Source organism: Chlamydomonas reinhardtii, chromosome 12 (assembly GCF_000002595.2).
Source record: "Chlamydomonas reinhardtii strain CC-503 cw92 mt+ chromosome 12, whole genome shotgun sequence".
NCBI lineage: Eukaryota > Viridiplantae > Chlorophyta > Chlorophyceae > Chlamydomonadales > Chlamydomonadaceae > Chlamydomonas > Chlamydomonas reinhardtii.
Window position 1 is genome coordinate 7,849,453 of NC_057015.1, and position 20,231 is coordinate 7,869,683.

Below are 20,231 nucleotides of genomic sequence, written 5' to 3' on the forward strand. Positions count from 1 at the left end.
AAAACAGCCAGGGGGCGGGGCAAAACCCCGGGGCACCATGCGGGATGAAGAACGTTCGAGCTAGCCGCGCTAGCAACTCCCGAATACCTTCAATACGTTCTTTCAGTATTTCTCACCGAAACCGCAAAGCTTGCTTCGCAGCACCGCTGAAATGGCCGAACGCGTGCGTGACATTCAGTCGGAGATTGATAAGGTGACAAAAGAGATAAATGATGTCGACGCGCAAGTAGGCAAAGCAGAAGCCAAAGTGGAGAAGGCAGAAGCAGAAGTGGAGAAGGCAGAAGCAGAAGTGGAGAAGGCAAGGACGACGCGTCGCGAAATAGCCAAGAAGCTGAAGCACCCAGATCTCAGCGAGAAGGAGCGGGCGGCGCTGGTTGCGGAGCAGGAAGCGTGTGTCGCGGACTTTACAGCTGCTGAGAAGGACCTGGCGTGGCTGAGGAGGAGGGAGGAGCAGCTGCGCAAGAAGGAGGAGCAGCTGCGCAAGGAGGAGGAGCAGCTGCGCAAGGAAAAGGAGCAGCTGCGCAACAAGGAGGAGAGGCTGCAACAGGACGGTGAGCGTTGCGGTGTTGCACAACCACCATCGATGCTTCGGGTCTACTGATTTTGCGTTCTTGTTGCTGTTGAGGTCTGATGGCCGATATTTTGTCGAGCTCTAACCAAATCGCAATCTACCAAAACCAAATCTCACTGGGACTATGCCTTTGCCCCCCGGCCGCTCGCACGTTGTAGGCGCGGCGGGGAGCACGTCAGGAGCCGGTGAGTTTGTATCGCAACAGCCCTATGTAAGCATGGTGCACGTGCAGCGGCACGCAGTTGCTATTAATGCGTTCTTCGAGTGCGTACTCGGTTGGGCTGGCCCCGTTAGCTGAGCGTGTCCGATTGACCGACCAACTGGCCCGCCCACCCCAGAAGCTTTCTCGCGGTGCGACCCCTCGCGTGTCCGAATGCCAACGCTGCCACCCACGCCTGCAGACGTGAAGAAGAAGCTGTCCCCACAAGAGATCATGGACAAGGTATACAAGGACGCCACGTATACGGCGCCCGTCCGAGCACGTGGCGCCCCCGAGGCGAGCCACGTGGCAGGTACAAGGAGGGTGGGATGGGTGGCTGGTCGCGAAGGGTACAGAACACAAGGCTGCAGCCCGCTTCCCCATACGCGAGGGAACCCGTTCTCAGGGCTCGAAGGGTTTGGGCAGGGTTTGGGCAGGGTTTGGGCAGGGTTTGGGCAGGGTGGGAAGGGGTGGCGATGGCTCTGCCAGCGATGGCTTGAGCGGGCGGGCTCGTGAATGGACATGCATTGTGCATGTGCATTGGGGTCCTGGCCTATGACGACCTGCGCTGTGACTGACCTTTGCATCTACGAGTCTACTCCTGCCCTCCTGCCCTCCTGGCACACGCCCCAGCGGTTCACGCTGGATGAAAAGAAAAAGAGCTGACTAGCAGTGGACGGCGAGGCGGGCATCGCGGCCCTCCGTCTCTGCGGCCCGGTGCTGGTCCTGCTGGCCGTTGTGTTCCAAGTGCGGGGCATCGGCGGCCGGTACACGCCGCCTGTGCTCCTTGCTGTCGGGCTTGTCCTGACAGCAATGTGGGCCATTGGGCTGTGTGTGGTTCATGGCGGTGGTGCTGTCAGAGATCCGGGTGTGCTACAGCGCCGCCATGTTCTGCGGAGTGGCCATGCTAGCGGGCATGTGTGTGCTGTTTGTCTTGGATTGGCACGATTTGGATTTCCGGGACGCTGCGCGGCGGGTGCTGGACGCTGCCAGCTATGCGTACATGTTGTTGGAGAACGAGGTGCGCGACGTTGCGAAGGACATCGGGTTCGACATGTTCGCCTTCGACTTCAGCAAGCAATGCTTCAAGCTAGCGTGCAAGTTGGTGTACAAGCAGGGACGCCAGCGCTGGGACTGGATGACGGGCAGTCGCCTGTGAGTAGGACGGACTGCTTCAGGGTGAGACTGATTAGGAGGGATGTGGAGGTCGCCACGCCGCCGCAAAGCAAGGCGGGGCAGAGTTGGAGCAGGGCCGGGCACTTGGATGTTTGTTGCAGAGAGAACGCTGCTGGAGGAGGAGGATGGCCCGGACAGGCCCGGAGACAGATCGTGTGGGAGAGGGGCACTCGCGGCCGGCCGTCAAGGTACCGTCAGTTGTTGTCGAGTGCCGTCAGTTGTAGTCATGTGTGATGGGACAGGGTGTAGGCAGGTTGGCGAGGTCCCGTAGGGTGCAGCTGACGCCCATACCCCAAGCAGATGGCAAACAATTTGTAGCGGCAGAGCAGAAGTGCATGGCTGGTCGAACGCCGGAGTTACTGTACCGACAAGTTGCTGGCTGGCTGGAAGTTTGCTGATGCGCATTTCTCACGCTCAGTTGTAGTCGTTATGTCGTTCTCTTGGACGGGATTGCTGCTCCCATAAGGCCATAACAGGCCAGCGCCGCGCATCCAGCCCTATGGCGTAGTGCTTAGCCGCCCAGCGCCCCGCCCACCTCCATGACTACGGGTAGTGCGAGTCGGGGCTGATGCAGGACACCACTGCTGCAGGCTTTGCTCGAGCATCGAGCATCTTGGGTTGCGCCTATTGCAGCATTCCCCTTTGGTACCGGTTTACCGGTCATCCGAACCTAGCCTGCACGTAGGCCTGGCAGCCACAGCGAGGTAGCACCGGGCTTGTATCTTCCAGGGGTAGGCCGCCTCTGCTGGCGAGAACAGCCCTAACCACGTTGTCGCCCACGGCAACCAGGGGCCTAGTTTTTATTTTTAGCGTTTGGGGGGGGGGCTCGTGGGGCTCTGCCAGCTGTACGACAAGCGTGAGCAGCCGGCCGTTGGTGGGGTCCGCCTCGCCCGTTTCGTCGCCCGGCACTCCTCCGTCAAAGAGCAGTGCAAGCGCAACATCATTGTCAGCCAGTTCCATCGCCTGGCCCGCGTTATCACGTGCGTTACAACGGCCAAAGTTTGGGGGTCGGTCGTCGTCCCTGGGGGTCCGCCGGGTTTCGGGAGCCCATCCTGGCGGATTTCGGGAAGCGCCCCACAAGCAGAACTAGGGGCCAAACGCAGCAGTACGAGGCTCATATGTGCACGTGGTGCCGTAATAAGCACAAACAAAGCGTGGGAAGGCTAAGTTACGCGTCCGGGCGTGGACATGTCGGCACATGTCCCCACATTCGGCACATGCGCACTGCCACGGCTGGGCTCTCTAACGCTGGTGCGCTTGAATTTACGTCAAACAAGGCTGCCGATGCACACTGTCCAACCGTCACATGGCAGAGAGTTGAGCGCGGTGTGGGCTGGGTCGAGCGGATTCCAATGGATGGGATTCCGCGTGTGACCGAAGTCTTTGAACAGGACCGCTGATGGCACAGCGTAATAGTGCTCGTCAAGAGGAGTCGATTGGTACCACTTTGGTATTAAATGGAGGGTTTTGACCCCTGGATTTGTCCAGGGGGGGGGTCGGTCGTCCCCTCAAGGGGGGTCCCGGGGGATTTCGGGGCATGGGGTCTCGCACAATTCCTCCCCCCCCCCCCCCCCCTGTCCAGCACACCGAGGAGCCAAACGGTGAGGCAGCCATCGGGTACGCGCGATACGCCTCGGCCAGCCCCCACTCAAGCCGGCCGTCGCGCGCCACCAGAGCCACGCCCCCACGCGGCCCAGCAGACCGCACACGCCGCACCTCGAACGGCTGCACAAACCCAGGCGACGGCCCGGGCTGCTGGTACTGGAAGACGTAGCTGCTCACCTAAGCCGTGGGTCGGCGTCATAAGACTACCTCTTGCGAGTCCCTAAGCTGGCAAGCTAGGGTGAGGCTGGTGGCGAGTCCGCTGCTGGCCCTACAAAGATAACCCCTCCAACATCATCTGACGCTAGGAATGGGCTTGGGAATGGGTGCTGGTTCGGGACAAGGTCCCAGCGGCGCGGAGGCCGACGCAAACTCACAAACGCAGCTGGCCGTGACCAGAAGTCCGCAATCACCTCCACACCGATCCTTCGCACAACAGCAACCTCCGCAGTCCGGCCTGCAGCATCACGGCAAGCGTAAAGGCGCTGTCGGCCGTATTCCAGGGCCGCCACAGCAGCCAAGCACACGATGTCCCACACCGCCTGCGATAGCCCTGGTGGCGCCTGTACCTGCCTGTACTAACCACAACTGGTTCCGTGTGATGTCCACATTCGCATGCTCCCGCAGCACATCACGCAGAGCCTCCGCCACCACACAGTCTGCGAAGTGATGAACCCTAGCCCCAGCAGTCATCTGAGTCCCACACGGGCATTTCTCCACGCGTCCATCCGCGGCCAACGCCGCAAGCATCCCACATGGCCTTGCTTGCCCCCTCCACGCACGCACGCAGGCAGGCAGGCACGGACAGGGGCAATTCCATCTGGATCTGGCCTTAGGCGCTTAGTCCCCCACAGTTTCTTGTGAAACTGAAAACAGCCAGGGGGCGGGGCAAAACCCCGGGGCACCATGCGGGCGGGATGAAGAACGTTCGAGCTAGCCGCGCTAGCAACTGCCGAATACCTTCAATACGTTCTTTCAGTATTTCTCACCGAAACCGCAAAGCTTGCTTCGCAGCACCGCTGAAATGGCCGAACGCGTGCGTGACATTCAGTCGGAGATTGACAAGGTGACAAAAGAGATAAATGATGTTGAAGCGCAAGTGAGCAAGGCAGCAGACAAAGTGGAGAAGGCAGAAGCAGAAGTGGAGAAGGCAGAAGCAGAAGTGGAGAAGGCATGGGCGACGCGTCGCGAAATAGCCAAGAAGCTGAAGCACCCAGATCTCAGCGAGAAGGAGCGGGCGGCGCTGGTTGCGGAGCAGGAGTCGTGCGTCGCGGACTTCACAGCTGCCGACAAAAAACTGGATAGGCTGAGCAGGAAGGAGGAACAGCTGCGCACGAAGAAGGAGCAGCTGCGCAAGAAGGAGGAGCAGCTGCGCAAGGAGGAGGAGCAGCTGCGCAAGGAAAAGGAGCAGCTGCGCAACAAGGAGGAGAGGCTGCAACAGGACGGTGAGCGTTGCGGTGTTGCACAACCACCATCGATGCTTCGGGTCTACTGATTTTGCGTTCTTGTTGCTGTTGAGGTCTGATGGCCGATATTTTGTCGAGCTCTAACCAAATCGCAATCTACCAAAACCAAATCTCACTGGGACTATGCCTTTGCCCCCCGGCCGCTCGCACGTTGTAGGCGCGGCGGGGAGCACGTCAGGAGCCGGTGAGTTTGTGTCGCAACAGCCCTATGTAAGCATGGTGCACGTGCAGCGGCACGCAGTTGCTATTAATGCGTTCTTCGAGTGCGTACTCGGTTGGGCTGGCCCCGTTAGCTGAGCGTGTCCGATTGACCGACCAACTGGCCCGCCCACCCCAGAAGCTTTCTCGCGGTGCGACCCCTCGCGTGTCCGAATGCCAACGCTGCCACCCACGCCTGCAGACGTGAAGAAGAAGCTGTCCCCACAAGAGATCATGGACAAGGTATACAAGGACGCCACGTATACGGCGCCCGTCCGAGCACGTGGCGCCCCCGAGGCGAGCCACGTGGCAGGTACAAGGAGGGTGGGATGGGTGGCTGGTCGCGAAGGGTACAGAACACAAGGCTGCAGCCCGCTTCCCCATACGCGAGGGAACCCGTTCTCAGGGCTCGAAGGGTTTGGGCAGGGTTTGGGCAGGGTTTGGGCAGGGTGGGAAGGGGTGGCGATGGCTCTGCCAGCGATGGCTTGAGCGGGCGGGCTCGTGAATGGACATGCATTGTGCATGTGCATTGGGGTCCTGGCCTATGACGACCTGCGCTGTGACTGACCTTTGCATCTACGAGTCTACTCCTGCCCTCCTGCCCTCCTGGCACACGCCCCAGCGGTTCACGCTGGATGAAAAGAAAAAGAGCTGACTAGCAGTGGACGGCGAGGCGGGCATCGCGGCCCTCCGTCTCTGCGGCCCAGTGCTGGTCCTGCTGGCCGTTGTGTTCCAGGTGCGGGGCATCGGCGGCCGGTACACGCCGCCTGTGCTCCTTGCTGTCGGGCTTGTCCTGACAGCAATGTGGGCCATTGGGCTTGTGGTTCATGGCGGCGGTGCTGTCAGAGATCCGGGTGTGCGACAGCGCCGCCATGTTCTGCGGAGTGGCCATGCTAGCGGGCATGTGTGTGCTGTTTGTCTTGGATTGGCACGATTTGGCTTTCCGGGACGCTGCGCGGCGGGTGCTGGACGCTGCCAGCTATGCGTACATGTTGTTGGAGAACGAGGTGCGCGACGTTGCAAAGGACATCGGGTTCGACATGTTCGCCTTCGACTTCAGCAAGCAATGCTTCAAGCTAGCGTGCAAGTTGGTGTACAAGCAGGGACGCCAGCGCTGGGACTGGATGACGGGCAGTCGCCTGTGAGTAGGACGGACTGCTTCAGGGTGAGACTGATTAGGAGGGATGTGGAGGTCGCCACGCCGCCGCAAAGCAAGGCGGGGCAGAGTTGGAGCAGGGCCGGGCACTTGGATGTTTGTTGCAGAGAGAACGCTGCTGGAGGAGGAGGATGGCCCGGAGACAGATCGTGTGGGAGAGGGGCACTCGCGGCCGTCAAGGTACCGTCAGTTGTTGTCGTTATGTTGTTCTCTTGGACGGGCTTGCTGCTCTCATAACAGGCCAGTGCCTCGCATCTAACCCTATGGCGGCTTAGTGCTCAGCAGTGCAGCGCCCCGCCCGCCTCCATGACTACCGGTAGTGCGAGTGGGGCTGATGGAGGACACCACAGCTGCAAGCTTTGCTCGAGCATCGAGCATCTTGGATTGCGCCTATTGCAGCATTCCCCTTTGGTACCGGTTTACTGGTCAGCCGAACCTAGCCTGCACGTTAGCCTGGCAGCCACAGCGAGGTAGCACAGGGCTTGCATCTTCCAGGGGTAGGCCGCCTCTGCTGGCGAGAAGGGCCCTAAGGCTACTCCAGACCGTGCATGTTCCGCCAATTCACCACCCTTCTGTGGCGTAACCCCACCTGTTCTACTTCGTCCGCCGTGGTCACCCGGAGCCCCCCGCCCCCCCTACCCAGCACCATCGACCCCTTGACCTCCTCGCCCGACTGCATGTCTACCTTCGTGACGCGCCGCCGCCTGCCCTACGTACCGCCTGCTGCCGGGCTGCCCTAGCACCTTGGCAATACCGTACTTTTTCCCCCCGCCCACCGCTCACATCCTTGACACCCCACCTTGTAGCCTGCCTGTGCTCGCCACCTGCCCGCCCCACGCTTCCTCCCCGCTAACCGTCCCTGCATCTGGGTGCCCCTACTGCGGGGCATCCAGGCTGGCAGTGCTTGTGGGGAGCCGAACGCGGCCTGCACACTGCCCAGCACCCCGTCATCTCTCCCTTAATCGGTCCCCATGCCATCCGCCCCTTGCTCTTAACCCCTGCCTTACGCCCACTCGGCCTCTTTCGCCGCCTAGGCTTGTGTATGTGTAGTCTTGTCCTTGTTATCCCTTCTTTATCGTACTGCTGACGCGCCTCGACCCTTTCACTGTGCCGCGCCCTTTCCCCTTCACCAAATGTCACGCTCCTGGCCCTGGGCGAGCCAACGTATGGGTGCGCCGCGCCCCTGTGGGGCCGGGGCACGCCAACTCGGGAGGAACGGGTGAGCCAGTGCCCAGTGCCAGTACGTGCCAGCCAGTATTGCACGCTCAAGTTTGGCGGCGTCGATAGGTGCACAGGGAAGGTGTCTGGCTTTTAACAACACAAGAACATCATGGAGATCACTGGTTGCAGAACGCCAGGGACAACCGCACAAGCCACCGAATGAAACCCAAGGGCACCCCTCCGGGGCAAAGCAAGGGCAGACCAGGGCCAGGGCCCCCCAAAAGGCAGGAGGACAGAGCAGGAAACAAAACAGAAAGCAGGAAACAAAACAGAAAACTGACCAAGCACCAAGCCCAAACCACCTCGAGAACGGGAACCCTCCACAGGCACATACGCTCATCAGCGCGCCGTCCCCCCGCACCAAAACGCTGCAAACCGGGCCCCGTGTCCCAAGCAGGCCAGGGAACATAGGCAGCAGCTACCCGACCGCCACGCCCGCACGCTGAACCAAGCGGCCGGCCGGCCGCGCGATCTGACCCAGCAACAAAGCAGCCCAACGCGACTACACGCGAACCACTGCAGGCGCACGACCACGCGCAATCACACACGCCCCCACCCGCAGCAAACCGGGGCACGGGCCCCACGCAATCCGGGGCACACAGGCCACATCAAACCAGCCTCCACAACACAGCAGACCAGCTACCGCACGAACACGCCACCAAACCAGGACAGCACACTTGAAAGCCCCCGCCCAGAGTGCCCGCAACAACTCCGCGTCCGCGCGCGCCGCGACCTCCACAGCTGCGGCACCAGGCCCCGCGGGCACAGGGAGGGCCACCGTCCGCCACCCACTCCCGCTCCCAGGCGCGGACGTCCCCACGGAGGGACCTCAGGATCAGAGCGCGCCCAGTGCCACGACAGCACGCCGCGAACTGATCAATCGCATCCCACAGGGCCTGCTGCAGGACCGCCTCAAAGGTAGCGCCGGGGCTGCGGGCCTCATCGTGTTCAGCCAGCAAGGCCACGATGTCCGCCGCGGACAGGATGGTCCCTTAGTCGCACTCGCCATCACCCATATCAGGGTCGTCCGGGCCCACGCCCGCCGCCCCAGCACCACCGCCGGGCTCACCGCCACCACCGCCAAACGGGCCTCCTGCAGCCAGGGAGCTGCTCGCACGCCCAGCAGCGCCGCCGTCCGCTCCAGCCACCCAGCCGACAGCAGCAGGAAACCAGCCCGCAGGCCAGAGCCCACGGCCCCGATGGCGCGGGTGTCCGCGCGCTTGGCGGCAGGGGCCTCGTCGAGGCCATCGGCCTCCTGAGGGCTGTGCCGCCCTGCGCCGCCCCAAAGCCGACCGAGGATCCACCAACATGGCGGCAGGCCCGCCGGCACCGCCAGGAGGCGGTGAAAGTGGTGGTGCCCCCGGAAGCGGCGGTGCCGCCGATAGCGGTGGCAGCAGTGGAAGCAGCGGTGCTGGCGGAAGCGGCAGCGCCGGCGGAAGGGGCGGCGCTAGCTGGCGGAAGCGGCGGCGGCGGTGGGAGCATAGGCGGCACGGCCGCCGCCGGCAGTGGCTCGGGTAGCGCCGGCGCCGCGGTTGCCTTCCGCCGGCCCCATCGAGCCATGCCGGAGTGCGCTGGCGGTGGAGGCGAAGACGCCCCGCCTGTGGCAGCGGCGCTAGTGCCAACGCGGCAGCGAGGCGGTGGCTGCGCCCAGGCCGCCGCCGCGCCAGGCCGCCGCGCCAACGCCCAGGCCGCCGCGCCAACGCCAGCGCGCCAGGCCGCCGCGCCAACACCCAGGCCGCCGCGCCAACGCCAGCGCGCGGAGTGCCGGACCGTGCCACTGCGTGTGCCCGGACTGCCATCGCCTGCGGGCCATGTCGGCCGCGCGACACGCGAGCACAGGCCGGCGCGCGACGAGCGGGTGCCAGGCAGCTGCGCACACCAGTGTAGTGCGGGCACAACCAGCTGTCCGATGGCACCTTCTTCCGCCCGCCCAAGCACCGCAGAGGCCAGTCGCAGCCGTCGCAAAGCAGCATCTGAAGCGCATTGTCGGCTTTGCGGCACACCTCACAGCACTGCTCTTCTGGCGTCCAGCACGGGGGGGGGGGGGTTGTTAATACCAGCCCAAACTAAACCAAAACCAACGAAAACGGGAGTGCAGGCAGAGGCGTTAGTTGCAAGCGATAATACTTATGGGATGTGGGCCGAGGCGTCGTGGAGCGGCAGGGCGAGCGGCGCCGGCGATAAATGTCGCCGCCCGGGCTCGGTGGCGCGCACAACAGCACAAGACAGGCACGCGGGGGGAGTAGAAAGCTCAGGTTCTTACCCCATGCTCAATATTACAGAGCTTTAGGGGAGCATTATGCACGTGCTTTTAGTTTTGTCTTGTGAGGAAGTTCTGGGCCGCCAAAGTTTGGGGGTCGGTCGTCGTCCCTTGGGGTCCGCCGGGTTTCGGGAGCCCATCCTGGCGGATTTCGGGAAGCGCCCCACAAGCAGAACTAGGGGCCAAACGCAGCAGTACGAGGCTCATATGTGCACGTGATGCCGTAATAAGCACAAACAAAGCGTGGGAAGGCTAAGTTACGCGTCCGGGCGTGGACATGTCCCCACATTCGACACATGCGCACTGCCACGGCTGGGCTCTCTAGCGCTGGTGCGCTTGAATTTACGTCTTACAAGGCTGCCGATGCACACTGCCCAACCTTCACATGGGTGACATGGCAGAGAGTTGAGCGCGGTGTGAGCTGGGTCGGGCGGATTCAATGGATAGGATCCCGCATGTGACCGAAGTCTCAGAACAGGACCGCTGATGGCACAGCGTAATAGTGCTCGTCAAGAGGAGTCGATTGGCACCACTTTTGTGTTGAATGGAGGGTTTTAACCCCTGGTTTTGTCCGTGGGGGGGGGGGGTCGGTCGTCCCCTCAAGGGGGGTCCCGGGGGATTTCGGGGCATGGGGTCTCGCACAATTCCTCCCCCCCCCTGTCCAGCACACCGAGGAGCCAAACGGTGAGGCAGCCATCGGGTACGCGCAATACGCCTCGGCCAGCCCCCACTCAAGCCGGCCGTCGCGCGCCACCAGAGCCACGCCCCCACGCGGCCCAGCAGACCGCACACGCCGCACCTCGAACGGCTGCACAAACCCAGGCGACGGCCCGGGCTGGTACTGGAAGACGTAGCTGTACATGGCTCTCGAACACGAGTCCAACCCTCATCCCCTGCTGCATACCTTCCCATACTGAAGTGGTAAACGCTAGGTACATTGAGGTGCACGGCGCACCCGTGGGCATCTACCATGGCGGCTAGGGCGCTAGGCCAGGCATCTTCGTTGTGGACATGTAGAGGCGTGGCGCGTCAGTCAGTCAAGTATACAACCATGGTCTGGCAGCCGCAGCAATCCGACTGCTGCTCTGACCCAGGCTTCCTCAGCTTCCGACGGCGGCATGGCCTCCCCTCAGCAATGCCCACGGCTTCACCAATGGGGCCAGCACCTGACCCATCGCCTCCCTTGAGTCGATCGCGTGGTGCATATATGTACGTAATCGTGAGCGTCACCAAAACAAGCCCCGCACACCCCGTTCCCAAGCTCAAATGTGGGCACCGCGGTCAGGTGCGCGTAATCACCGAAGCCCACTCCACCCGCCAGCACCTCACAATTAATGCACACAACATGTTGAACATTGGATTAAGACGCCGCGACAGCGTTGACCTCCGTCCTATCCTGCCCTAGATCCTTTTCTTTGCGAAAGCTTCCCCGCTGCTCTGCCCAGGCTGCGGAGGTTCCGCACGTGCCACAAGGACCTCACTGCGCCCTGCCCCGGGTAGCGTCGGACGAGCCAGTCGCCCCAGCTGCTGACTCCTTGCTCCCTGAACATGTGGCCACGTTGCCGGCCGTCACGCGTCATCCTCCATCACCCCGCAATCACCCCGCTCGCCAGTCAGAGCACCTTGGCACTGCCATTACCGCCAGTACAGAGTTGCTCCCAGTCCTGCTCCAGCGGGCCGCGCTGCCCGCAGACGCCGCACATGCTTGGAATGCCAGGTCCGGCGAAGCGCCAGGCTTTCTTGCGAGTCAGTCCCTTGTCATCCTCGTCCGAACTCCTCAATCGTATGCTACTCTACCACGTCTTTATTGCACCGCCCTTTCCTTCCCGCTGGCGGCCGCCACCCTGCGCTGCCTTGCGCTGCTCACAGGCCAATGACCTTCCACGTGCGAATCGAGTTGTCGGCGCTGGCGCTGGCCATGATGGACTGGTCGGGGGCGATGGCCACCGCCAGCACCTCGTCCGAGTGGGCCGTCTTGCCCAGCGGGTCGGGCTGGATGGTGTGGAAGCAGGCGCCCGTGCTGATGCGCCACAGCTTGATGGTCTTGTCTGTGGGCCCAGGAGGATAGAGAACAAGCGTCAAGGCGGCACAGGACGACCTCGGCGCTGTACCCTATGTCGCACAACTGCAGCGCCCAGCGCCCTGTCATTACCCGGCCTAGCCCGCGACCCAACCCCCAGCAATCCCCAACCCTCACCCTCGCCGCCGCTGAAGAACGTGTCCCCGTCCGGCGCCGTGCACACGCAGTGCACCTTGCCCTGGTGTCCGGTGAAGGTGTGCAGCACCTCGCCGGTCTCCACGTCCCAGCACTGCGGGTTCGCACACACACATGTACACACATAGTTCAGAGCCCAGCGAGCAAGAGGCCAGGTACCGCACAGCAATCCAGCTTAGCGCAAGCTATTGCGCCGCCCAAAAGCCACTCCAGAGCCAACCCATCCCCGCCACCCCATAGCGATCCCACCCCCGCGATTCGCCACCGGCGAAGCGCACCTTGATGGTCTCGTCCCAGCCCGACGACAGCAGCTTCTTCCCGTCCGGTGTGAATGCCACGCCCACCACGTGGCTGGTGTGCCCTATGAGCGTGTCCTTCAGCTCGCCTGTCCCCAGCTCCCACACCTGTTACGACACACATGGGAGGCCGATGCTTGGTAAAGAGAGAGCTGACTGCTAGAACGACAACATTCCCGAGACCGAATGTGAAGACGGCGCCCGTTTCCCCAGCTTCTCCACGCCGCACCCTGTCCCGCGGGACTGACCTTGACGGTCTTGTCCGCCGACGCCGTGGCTAGCAGCTTCCCGTCCGGGCTGAGCACGACGCTGTACACGGTGCTGGTGTGCGCCTTCACCGTCTTCTGCAGGTTCCCCTTCATGATTTCCCACACCCGTATCGTCTCGTCGTGGCTGCACGTGATGATCTTCTGGCTGTCCTTGGACACGCACACGCCGTACACCGGCGCCGCGTGGCCTGTTGGCGACACGAATGGACAACGCTTAGGGTCTTGATGCATTTACCACACATACCGTAGCCGGTTAAGCAGTAGGACAGCGGCTGCGGGTGGGACCCCGGCCACGCCGCAAGGCACCGAGGGCGTGCCCAAGCCCCTCGCCAACACGGCTTGCAGGACCAGCTGTGTTTCTACAAGCTTCCAAGCCGCCCTCTCCAGCGAACAACACCTGCCCCGTGCGACTGACATGCACCGTGTATGCGAGGGAGAGGGGCACGTTTTGGCAGCCCGCGGCCCTAATACCTACCTTCTAGCGTCATCCGCAGAATGCCGCGCAGCAAGTCCCATTCAATGATTGTCCTGCGCAAAATGCGTGTCATGCATGTCAGGGCGCTGTGTTCGCACGTTCGCAGGTGGCCTTCAACCGGTCTGCCGAGCACATGTCGCCCAAGCCCCCGATTCGTCGACCCTGTTCCGCCCCGTCATAGCCTTACCGGTCTTTTGATACGCTAAACAGGATGGTGCCTGAGCCGATGAAGTTGAGTGCGTGCACCTGGCGTAGTGAGAAAAGAGCCCAGTGAAACACCCACGCAAAGACGCCGCACACGGCGAGTTTATAATTACACCAGTGTAGAATGGTATCCCGCAAGGTTCCTACCTTAGCGTTGTGGCCCGTAAAGATGGTGCGCAAGTTCCCTGACTGGACGTCCCACATGCGCACGGTGTTGTCATCGCTGCCCGACGCTAGCAAGAATGAGTCTGGTGAGAAGCAGAGGCTGGTGACCGAGTCTGCGTGGCCCTTGAGAGTGTGCTTCCGCTCCACCTGCGTCGAGGGTCAGTACAAAGGCAGCCGCATAAATCAGTTTGCAGTATACAATTTGTTTCGTAGTGATCGTTGCAAACCGGGTTAAGGACAGAAAGTTGGCTGAAAAGAAATTCCGGGCGAAGTTCGGGACAACGCCGGGCCCGCTGGTTTCGCAGTCACGCACCCGCACAATCTTGGGGATGTGAGCCGGCAACGGTTCCTTAGGCAGTTGGAGGCCCAGGGCAGCCGCGCGTGACGCCTTCAGCGTCGGTGCAGCGGGCGCGCCCAGCCCGCTGGTGGTCGCCACTTCCGCTGACATGGCTGGCAAAATTACTACAGCTACAATGCTAATGGCCCCTAGAGCTAGGGGCCTTACTGCCCAGCAGGCATGAAAACTGCGAGGCTGGTCCCTTCGAACGAGTTATCTGGCGGAACAGCGCTAGCAGCTAATTTGAGCTTAGAAATATTAGGCATACACAAATGCAAGGAATGAGAATTGCAACACAGGTTGAGCCGCGGGCTAGTTGCCCATCAGGCCCTCGGCCATGCAGCTGAGTGTGGACTGGAAGCAGAAACTGACCAAACGCTGTCCTTATGAAAATAATAAATTCTTACAGACATCTGCCAAGCGCAGGAGGCCGGTGCGGTGCCGTCCCTGTCTGACACCCCCCGACCAGGTCACCGGGAGGCCCGACCCCGCAACACCACCCGGGCCATATCTTTTCATGCAGGCGAGACCTACAGCGCCTCGAGGCTCCCTCAATGAGCCCACGCATAACAAGTTTACGCCGTGCCTCCAGTATCACTGTTACATTTACATTTATGCGCCACACACGCCAAGTGCTCATCCCTCCCCGGACATCCAGGCACCCCTATGCAAACTCCACCATCGTTTGTCACAGCCATCACGTAGCGTCTACTGTTTGTGCACAATACACGCCACTCTGACAAAGCAGCACGTACACGCCACACGCGCCCTGTGTGCATTTCATTATTTCGTCTGCTGCTTCTGCTGCGCCTGCCATGCAGCCAAGCGCTCCTGCATTGCCTGTAACAAGCCAAAGGAGCAATTGCACCAACGTACACACAGCTTAGAGACGCACAGGACGCGTTTCTCTCCAATGCAACATCCATGCAGCGAGAGGATTAGGGACCCCCAGGAACACGATTGCCAGGCCTTGGTCTTGCCCCATTTCCCCACCTGGAGTTTGGCCGCTGTCGCTGCCTCCTTGGCAGCTGCCTCCTCCTCCTTCTTCTTCCTGCATATGCGAATGCGGTAACAGCATCCGGGCACGCACGCCTTATGGATGCACCAGGAACCAACACCCTTGCGGCGCTTCCTTGCCGCGCGTAGGTCTATTCCAAACTGCATGCTAAAGGTTCAGTCCCGATATATACACACACGCACCCCCCACACACACACACACACGTACTTGGCGTCCTCCAGTCGCCCGCTGACAGTGTCAGAGCTGGTGGGGGCCTCGGCGGCGGCGCTGAGTTTGCGCGTGGCGAAGGGGATGGCCGTGACCGTCGCCGGCGTGCCCCCCACAGCCACCCGCACACCTGGCGAGGAAGGACATTGCGGTATGGTCACGGCAGTAAAGCGCAACAAGCACCCTTGTTGCCCCTCAGTCCGTTCCTGCCCACGGCCCTGTCCTGTACGGCTCTAGCCCAGCATCAACAGGCCGCCAAGTCGCCCCCAGAGCCCATAACCCCATTCGGTCCCGGTTGACTTGGGCCTTGAATTGACACGCCCCTCCCCTTTGCCCCTCCGCCGCCCTGACCCCAGCTCTCACCCTCCAGTGCGATTTGTGTGCCCTCGATGCGGCTGCGGATGTAGCCCAGGCCCACCCACTCGCCCTCCGCGTCCTGGCAGGCACTGGTCACCACGCCCACCTGCCGCCGGGCGGGGGCGGGGGGGGGGGGGGTTACATTCATGATTATTTACGAAGTGAATGGGTAGCCAGGTGCAGTGGCAGAGTAGACACAACACACAGGGATGAAGGGGCGACACGGCTAGCACGGGGCGTTGGCGCCGCGACTAGCGTACCGTACAGGACGTCCGGGAGGCAGGCTCATGACGTCCCGGGCTGTGTACAGCGTCGTAAAGCCAGGACTTGCGATAGCAGGTACAAGCCACAAGCACGACACCCGCACCCCGTCAACTCCGCCACCTTCCTCCCACTTCCTACCTCCCAACCAATCCCCTCCGCGCTCTGGTTCTGGGTATTCGTTTTGATGGGTGTATACTAAATACGCTACCCCCACCGCCACCTCCTACCTCCCGCCCACGCAACCTTCCACCCACCACCTCCTTCCTCCCAACCCACCAACCCACCTCCCACCCACACGCCTCCCCACCTCACCTTGCTCAGCTCGCTGGTGATCTGTGTGCCGGGCGCGGTGGACCCCGACAGAGCCAGGCCCCACAGCTGCCGGTTGACGCCGTCGCGCAGGTGCAGCTTGGCCAGGGTCTCCTGCATATGTGCGGGCGTATGTGTGTGGGCGTGCGCGCATGTGCGTGCGCGTGTTTGTGTGCGGCGGTGCCGTGAGGGTGCGGCCGATGGCGGCAGGAAGGCAGGAGGGCAGGAGGGCAGGGCGTGAGGGCAGGGGCGCATATGTCGATGCCCACTCAGCACGTAAAGCCCTGAAATAAACACCCAAGCCCACCACCATCAGTCTGCTCACGCCCACCTCTCTCTCTCCCTCCTCCCTCCCGTCTTTTGGGCATGGAACCGACTGCTTTCCCTCCTCCCCGCATCCTCTCCATCTCCCGCCTCCTTTCTCCCTCCCTTCCCCCCCCCCCCCCGTGATACAATTAATCCGTCCTCCATGAACGGCCACCCCTCCCCACCTGCCCAATGTAGCAGCCCTTGTTGAGCGACACGGCGCCGTACAGCCCCGCCTCCAGCGGGTTGTGCTCCTCGGTGAGCTCGGCGCCCCGCAGGGGCCGGCCCGCCAGCACACGGGCGGCCTCCCAGTCGTCCGTGCCCATGGGGATGGCACCCTGGGGTTGGGGTTGGGGTTGGGGTTGGGGTGGGGGGGTGGGAGTGTGTTGCGGTGGGGCGGGGCCGTGGGGCTGAGTCAAGGTGGGTGAAGGTGAGTGGGGGTGATTGGGGTTTGTGACGTGGATGGGAGGGGGTGAGAGGGCTTAAGTTTGAACCAATCCCGTAAGGAAACAGTCGCGCTGCAAGGGGGAGGGGGTGAGAGGGGTGTAAGGTTTGGGGCAGTCAGTACGGAACCCGACACGAACAGAGTATGCTCTGCGCTACGTGCACAGCCTGTGTATGCGCATCAATGTGTGTGTGGCCGTGTGCAAGGAAATGGCACAGCGGAGCAAGGGCGGAGGCATGCGCACCTTGGCCGCGAACGCCGCATACACGTCGCCGCCAATGGACTCGTCCGCAATGAGTGTGTAGCCGGGCACGCCGGGCCCCAGCCCGCTGCCCGCCACCACGAACACGGGCTTGCCGCGGAAGCCCACGAGCACGTGGGCGCCGGCGGGGGCGCCCAGCACCGCCGCGAGCGCGTCCTGCAGGGGATGGGATGGAGCGAGACGGGTGGAGCGAGACGGGTGGGGGTTAGTGTATTCCAATTCCGAGGAAACCAATCGGGGAGGCCACGAGGCCAGATTACCATGATCACCGGGAAAGCGCAGGAGCGCGGGAGTGCTCAAAGCAGGCGGAGGCGAGATCGAGGATCCGTCGCATCGCGGTATGTCCGAGGCTTGCGCCTTTCATACTTCTCCAAACCAGCGGTCCGCACCCACAGGGCCACGGGGACATACCCACATGACTTCCACTCCATCCGTCACCTGCACGCGCTGCTGCACGCCCGCCCCCGCCCCCCTCTATTGCATTGGGTTTGGTTTACTTTGGGCTGGTATCTACAACCCCCCCGCACCCCGGCACGCCCCGGCACTCACTGGCGCCAGCTCCCTCAGCACCGCCTCCGCCTCCGGACCCATCAGGGAGATCTGGGCCGTGCGCTCGCTCACGTCCTGGACCTGCGGTGTGTGTGTGTGCGAGGGGCAGCATCCAGAGGAGAAGAGGTGTGTGTGGCAGAGTCCGGGAGGAGAGGTAAAGCACTAAGTACAACGGTTGCCAAGGGGCCAAGGTGCATGGCTTTGGGTTTGGGCGTTTGCAGCTGGGCGGGCCGCGTCAGAAACCGCTAACTCAGCCACTTCACGCCAACCCGCACAGCCCTCCGCCCTATCCGCACTTCTTAACCCTATATGCCCATTCCCCTCCCTACCGCTCCTCCTCCCTTCCGCTACCTCTGCCTCACCGCCACTTTGTCCCCGCGGAAGATCATCTTGTTCAGGCGCTCCAGCAGCGCCGCCCCCGCCGGCCGCGCGCCCCGAGCCGCCTCGTCGCTGGTGCCCTCCGCCACCATCAGCATCACACTGCTGGGCAGCACCAGCGCCGTCGCCAGGTCCAGGCAGCGGCCCGTTGCCGTCACAAACACCTGGGGATGCCAAGATGGTTGGGAAAGCGGTACAGGATGCACCGGGGGTGGGGTGAGAGGGAAGTATGAGGGAGAGGGGCAACAGCGGCGGGAAAGAGTGGCTGGTGAGAGCGTGGAATAGGAGGCAGATCCAGCGTTAACTGCCGCCGCTCGGCCGCGCAATTCCTTAACCCATTGCTCTGCCGGCTCCTTTCCCGCACCGTCCCTCCGTTCTCCTAGGACGACTACACCCACCCCCTACATGCACACACGTACACAAACACACACACGCGCACGCACCGTGTCTGCGCCCTGCCCCGGCCGTAGCGCCTTGAAGTCCTGAGTGGACTGGTTGTGCAGCAGCGTCAGCCGATCGTCGCCGGACACACGCAGCCGGCTCCAATGGCTTTGGTCAACAAGCACCAGGCCAGTCTCCAGAGCCTGGCGGGTTGTGTGAGTGTTTGTGTTTGTGGGTGTGTGCATGGCTGGGTTGGTGGGCGCGCGCGGGTACCGGAATAGGTCGCAGGGCGCAGGGCACCGGACCCGCAGCTCCGGCTCAGGGCCCTCGCTGTCCCAACACTGTTACGGCTGCAGCTACAGCCAGGAAAGCCCAGGCAGTGCATTGCTACTGCGCAAGGATGCGAGGCGGGCAGACCGGCTGGGCGAGCAACTGGTCAACAACCGGACCCAGGCCCAAAGCCGTGAGTGGCTCTCGTACATTCGCACCTGCAGCGCCTGCTTCTTCTTTCCAAAGGTGGTGGCCAGTCCGGCATCCTGAGCGGCACAAGCGGTGACGGACGTCAGCACGTGTGAGGATTGGAGTTTGGGAGCAGAGACGGAGACTTGGGGGAGTGTGGATGGTTGCGCGGGCCTGCCTGCCTGCCTGCCTACGCTCACTCACGCGGCCACTGCTTGCTCACTCTCGCCAGACACACACGCGCGCGCCCCACTCCATCGCCGATGCTTGCGGCACACCCAGCGCCTGCACCCGACCGCGCCTCCACATGGCCACGCTGCCGTACACACACTGCCGTACAAGCTGTCGTACACACACTGCCGCACACGCACGTTGAAAATGGCCCCCATCTCCACTTGCAGCGAGCGGATATCGCCATCAATCTCCGGCACGTCCAGCATCAGGTCATCTATGTTGATGCGGGGCGGCTCGGGGCCGCGGACGACCGAGCCCGCGCGGCGGCGGCGCGGCGCCGCCAACGGCACGACGCCGATGTGGCAGCGCCCCGACACGGACGCCTCACTCGAGCTGTGTGCGAGCAGGGGTGCATGAGGTGCATGTGTGTGTGTGTGTGTGTGTGTGTGTGTGTGTGTGTGTGTGTGTGTGTGTGTGTGTGTGTGTGTGTGTGTGTATGTGTGTTCGTGTGTGTGAAAGATGCATCATGCATGTGGGTTGGGGACTTGAAGCATCGGCAAGCGGGGTAATCAAGGTTTCGGCCGTAGGAGTGCTGCCGGTAAGGCCCCAAGCGGGCTATGATGCGCCGTGTGGTGTGGCGGCGTGAGAGGGTTATCACGGGACCACGGCAGACCCAAACGGCACGCGCGCTGCTGTGTCGGCACTTCATAATTGCGTGTGAGGCGCAGGCGACCGCGGCGGTACGTGTGTCGGTATGTGTGCCCTTCCACGGCTTCCCTTGAACGCTCTCGCCGTCACCCCGTGCAATGGGGCCACGTCACCCCGACTAACCTCGCGGCTCCACAGGCTGCGCTCAGGCATGCGGCAGCTCCGCCAGCACGCCGCTGCCATGAGCATGCAGACTTGGAACCCCCACACCGTCGGGCCTGGGTCACCGTAGGCCCTGATTGCTGTATCATTGAAAGCATGATAGCAAATCGTTGTTCTGGGTCAGCCTGATCAACGATCCAGTGGAAACGGGTAGAATTGCAGAACTTTGTGGTGGGCGTGGTTTAAGCTAATGCGCGCGCGTGAGTCCTCTGAATTGCAAATTTGTAGCATACCATGACGCTGCAACTGAACTTCCAAATTGCTGAAGAAAAAGTGGCTCAGCGCAATGATGCAATCGGCTCAGGCAGTTCCTCCAAGACTGGCTCATTGCCTGCACAGGGCCTGTCCAAGCTGGTTTTGACATGCATATTTTTTCATCTAGGGCATCAGGTGCTGCGTGGGAGCCGCAGCAGTTTGAACCACAGTTTGCCCAAAGGGCAGC

At 62.4% G+C, this 20,231-nt stretch overlaps 5 protein-coding genes across 5 annotated transcripts; 2 read left to right on the forward strand and 3 right to left on the reverse strand.

Moving 5' to 3' along the window:
* The first annotated feature begins 92 nt into the window (after positions 1 to 92).
* Positions 93 to 2,454, forward strand: CHLRE_12g553000v5 (uncharacterized protein). The gene is made up of 4 exons (XM_043069031.1): positions 93 to 551; positions 730 to 756; positions 973 to 1,083; positions 1,404 to 2,454. The coding sequence occupies exons 1-4, from the start codon at positions 152 to 154 to the stop codon at positions 1,418 to 1,420; spliced, it is 555 nt and encodes a 184-aa protein (XP_042918960.1). The 5' UTR covers positions 93 to 151; the 3' UTR covers positions 1,421 to 2,454.
* Positions 2,455 to 2,502: 48 nt separating this feature from the next.
* On the forward strand, positions 2,503 to 6,735 carry CHLRE_12g552950v5 (uncharacterized protein). Its single transcript, XM_043069029.1, has 5 exons — positions 2,503 to 2,677; positions 4,563 to 4,993; positions 5,172 to 5,198; positions 5,415 to 5,525; positions 5,835 to 6,735. Exons 2-5 carry the CDS (start codon positions 4,573 to 4,575, stop codon positions 5,849 to 5,851), a joined length of 576 nt encoding a protein of 191 aa, XP_042918961.1. The 5' UTR covers positions 2,503 to 2,677; positions 4,563 to 4,572; the 3' UTR covers positions 5,852 to 6,735.
* A 1-nt stretch (position 6,736) lies between these two features.
* On the reverse strand, positions 6,737 to 10,072 carry CHLRE_12g552952v5 (uncharacterized protein). Its single transcript, XM_043069030.1, has 3 exons — positions 9,469 to 10,072; positions 8,659 to 8,861; positions 6,737 to 8,519 (listed from the first exon to the last, which is right to left on the reverse strand). The coding sequence occupies exons 1-3, from the start codon at positions 9,560 to 9,562 to the stop codon at positions 8,502 to 8,504; spliced, it is 315 nt and encodes a 104-aa protein (XP_042918962.1). The 5' UTR covers positions 9,563 to 10,072; the 3' UTR covers positions 6,737 to 8,501.
* An 807-nt stretch (positions 10,073 to 10,879) lies between these two features.
* Positions 10,880 to 14,070, reverse strand: CHLRE_12g552900v5 (uncharacterized protein). The gene is made up of 8 exons (XM_001693969.2): positions 13,787 to 14,070; positions 13,456 to 13,620; positions 13,292 to 13,350; positions 13,105 to 13,157; positions 12,609 to 12,817; positions 12,343 to 12,468; positions 12,047 to 12,158; positions 10,880 to 11,897 (listed from the first exon to the last, which is right to left on the reverse strand). The coding sequence occupies exons 1-8, from the start codon at positions 13,919 to 13,921 to the stop codon at positions 11,713 to 11,715; spliced, it is 1,044 nt and encodes a 347-aa protein (XP_001694021.2). The 5' UTR covers positions 13,922 to 14,070; the 3' UTR covers positions 10,880 to 11,712.
* A 131-nt stretch (positions 14,071 to 14,201) lies between these two features.
* On the reverse strand, positions 14,202 to 20,162 carry CHLRE_12g552850v5 (uncharacterized protein). Its single transcript, XM_043069027.1, has 13 exons — positions 19,751 to 20,162; positions 19,117 to 19,312; positions 18,775 to 18,822; positions 18,349 to 18,489; positions 17,890 to 18,069; positions 17,528 to 17,608; positions 16,961 to 17,134; positions 16,457 to 16,609; positions 15,969 to 16,079; positions 15,399 to 15,498; positions 15,036 to 15,165; positions 14,804 to 14,861; positions 14,202 to 14,650 (listed from the first exon to the last, which is right to left on the reverse strand). The coding sequence occupies exons 1-13, from the start codon at positions 19,885 to 19,887 to the stop codon at positions 14,594 to 14,596; spliced, it is 1,566 nt and encodes a 521-aa protein (XP_042918963.1). The 5' UTR covers positions 19,888 to 20,162; the 3' UTR covers positions 14,202 to 14,593.
* Positions 20,163 to 20,231: the final 69 nt, after the last annotated feature.

What these genes read in the sequence shown, in the direction of transcription:
- CHLRE_12g552850v5 (XM_043069027.1), bottom strand. Translation starts at nt 19,887, where the DNA reads ATGCTTTCAATGATACAGCAATCAGGGCCTACGGTGACCCAGGCCCGA. An exon ending in AGATGGGGGCCATTTTCAAC is followed by an intron (nt 18,823 to 19,116) that starts GTGCGTGTGCGG and finishes TGTGCCGCTCAG; the next exon opens with GATGCCGGACTGGCCACCAC. An exon ending in TGCTGAGGGAGCTGGCGCCA is followed by an intron (nt 17,135 to 17,527) that starts GTGAGTGCCGGG and finishes CATCCCCTGCAG; the next exon opens with GACGCGCTCGCGGCGGTGCT.
- CHLRE_12g552900v5 (XM_001693969.2), bottom strand. Translation starts at nt 13,921, where the DNA reads ATGTCAGCGGAAGTGGCGACCACCAGCGGGCTGGGCGCGCCCGCTGCA. An exon ending in TTACGGGCCACAACGCTAAG is followed by an intron (nt 13,351 to 13,455) that starts GTAGGAACCTTG and finishes TCACTACGCCAG; the next exon opens with GTGCACGCACTCAACTTCAT. An exon ending in TCTGCGGATGACGCTAGAAG is followed by an intron (nt 12,818 to 13,104) that starts GTAGGTATTAGG and finishes TGTCGCCAACAG; the next exon opens with GCCACGCGGCGCCGGTGTAC.
- CHLRE_12g552950v5 (XM_043069029.1), top strand. Translation starts at nt 4,573, where the DNA reads ATGGCCGAACGCGTGCGTGACATTCAGTCGGAGATTGACAAGGTGACA. An exon ending in GGAGAGGCTGCAACAGGACG is followed by an intron (nt 4,994 to 5,171) that starts GTGAGCGTTGCG and finishes CGCACGTTGTAG; the next exon opens with GCGCGGCGGGGAGCACGTCA. An exon ending in GGGGAGCACGTCAGGAGCCG is followed by an intron (nt 5,199 to 5,414) that starts GTGAGTTTGTGT and finishes CCACGCCTGCAG; the next exon opens with ACGTGAAGAAGAAGCTGTCC.
- CHLRE_12g552952v5 (XM_043069030.1), bottom strand. Translation starts at nt 9,562, where the DNA reads ATGCTGCTTTGCGACGGCTGCGACTGGCCTCTGCGGTGCTTGGGCGGG. An exon ending in GTTGTGCCCGCACTACACTG is followed by an intron (nt 8,862 to 9,468) that starts GTGTGCGCAGCT and finishes GGGGCGGCGCAG; the next exon opens with GGCGGCACAGCCCTCAGGAG.
- CHLRE_12g553000v5 (XM_043069031.1), top strand. Translation starts at nt 152, where the DNA reads ATGGCCGAACGCGTGCGTGACATTCAGTCGGAGATTGATAAGGTGACA. An exon ending in GGAGAGGCTGCAACAGGACG is followed by an intron (nt 552 to 729) that starts GTGAGCGTTGCG and finishes CGCACGTTGTAG; the next exon opens with GCGCGGCGGGGAGCACGTCA. An exon ending in GGGGAGCACGTCAGGAGCCG is followed by an intron (nt 757 to 972) that starts GTGAGTTTGTAT and finishes CCACGCCTGCAG; the next exon opens with ACGTGAAGAAGAAGCTGTCC.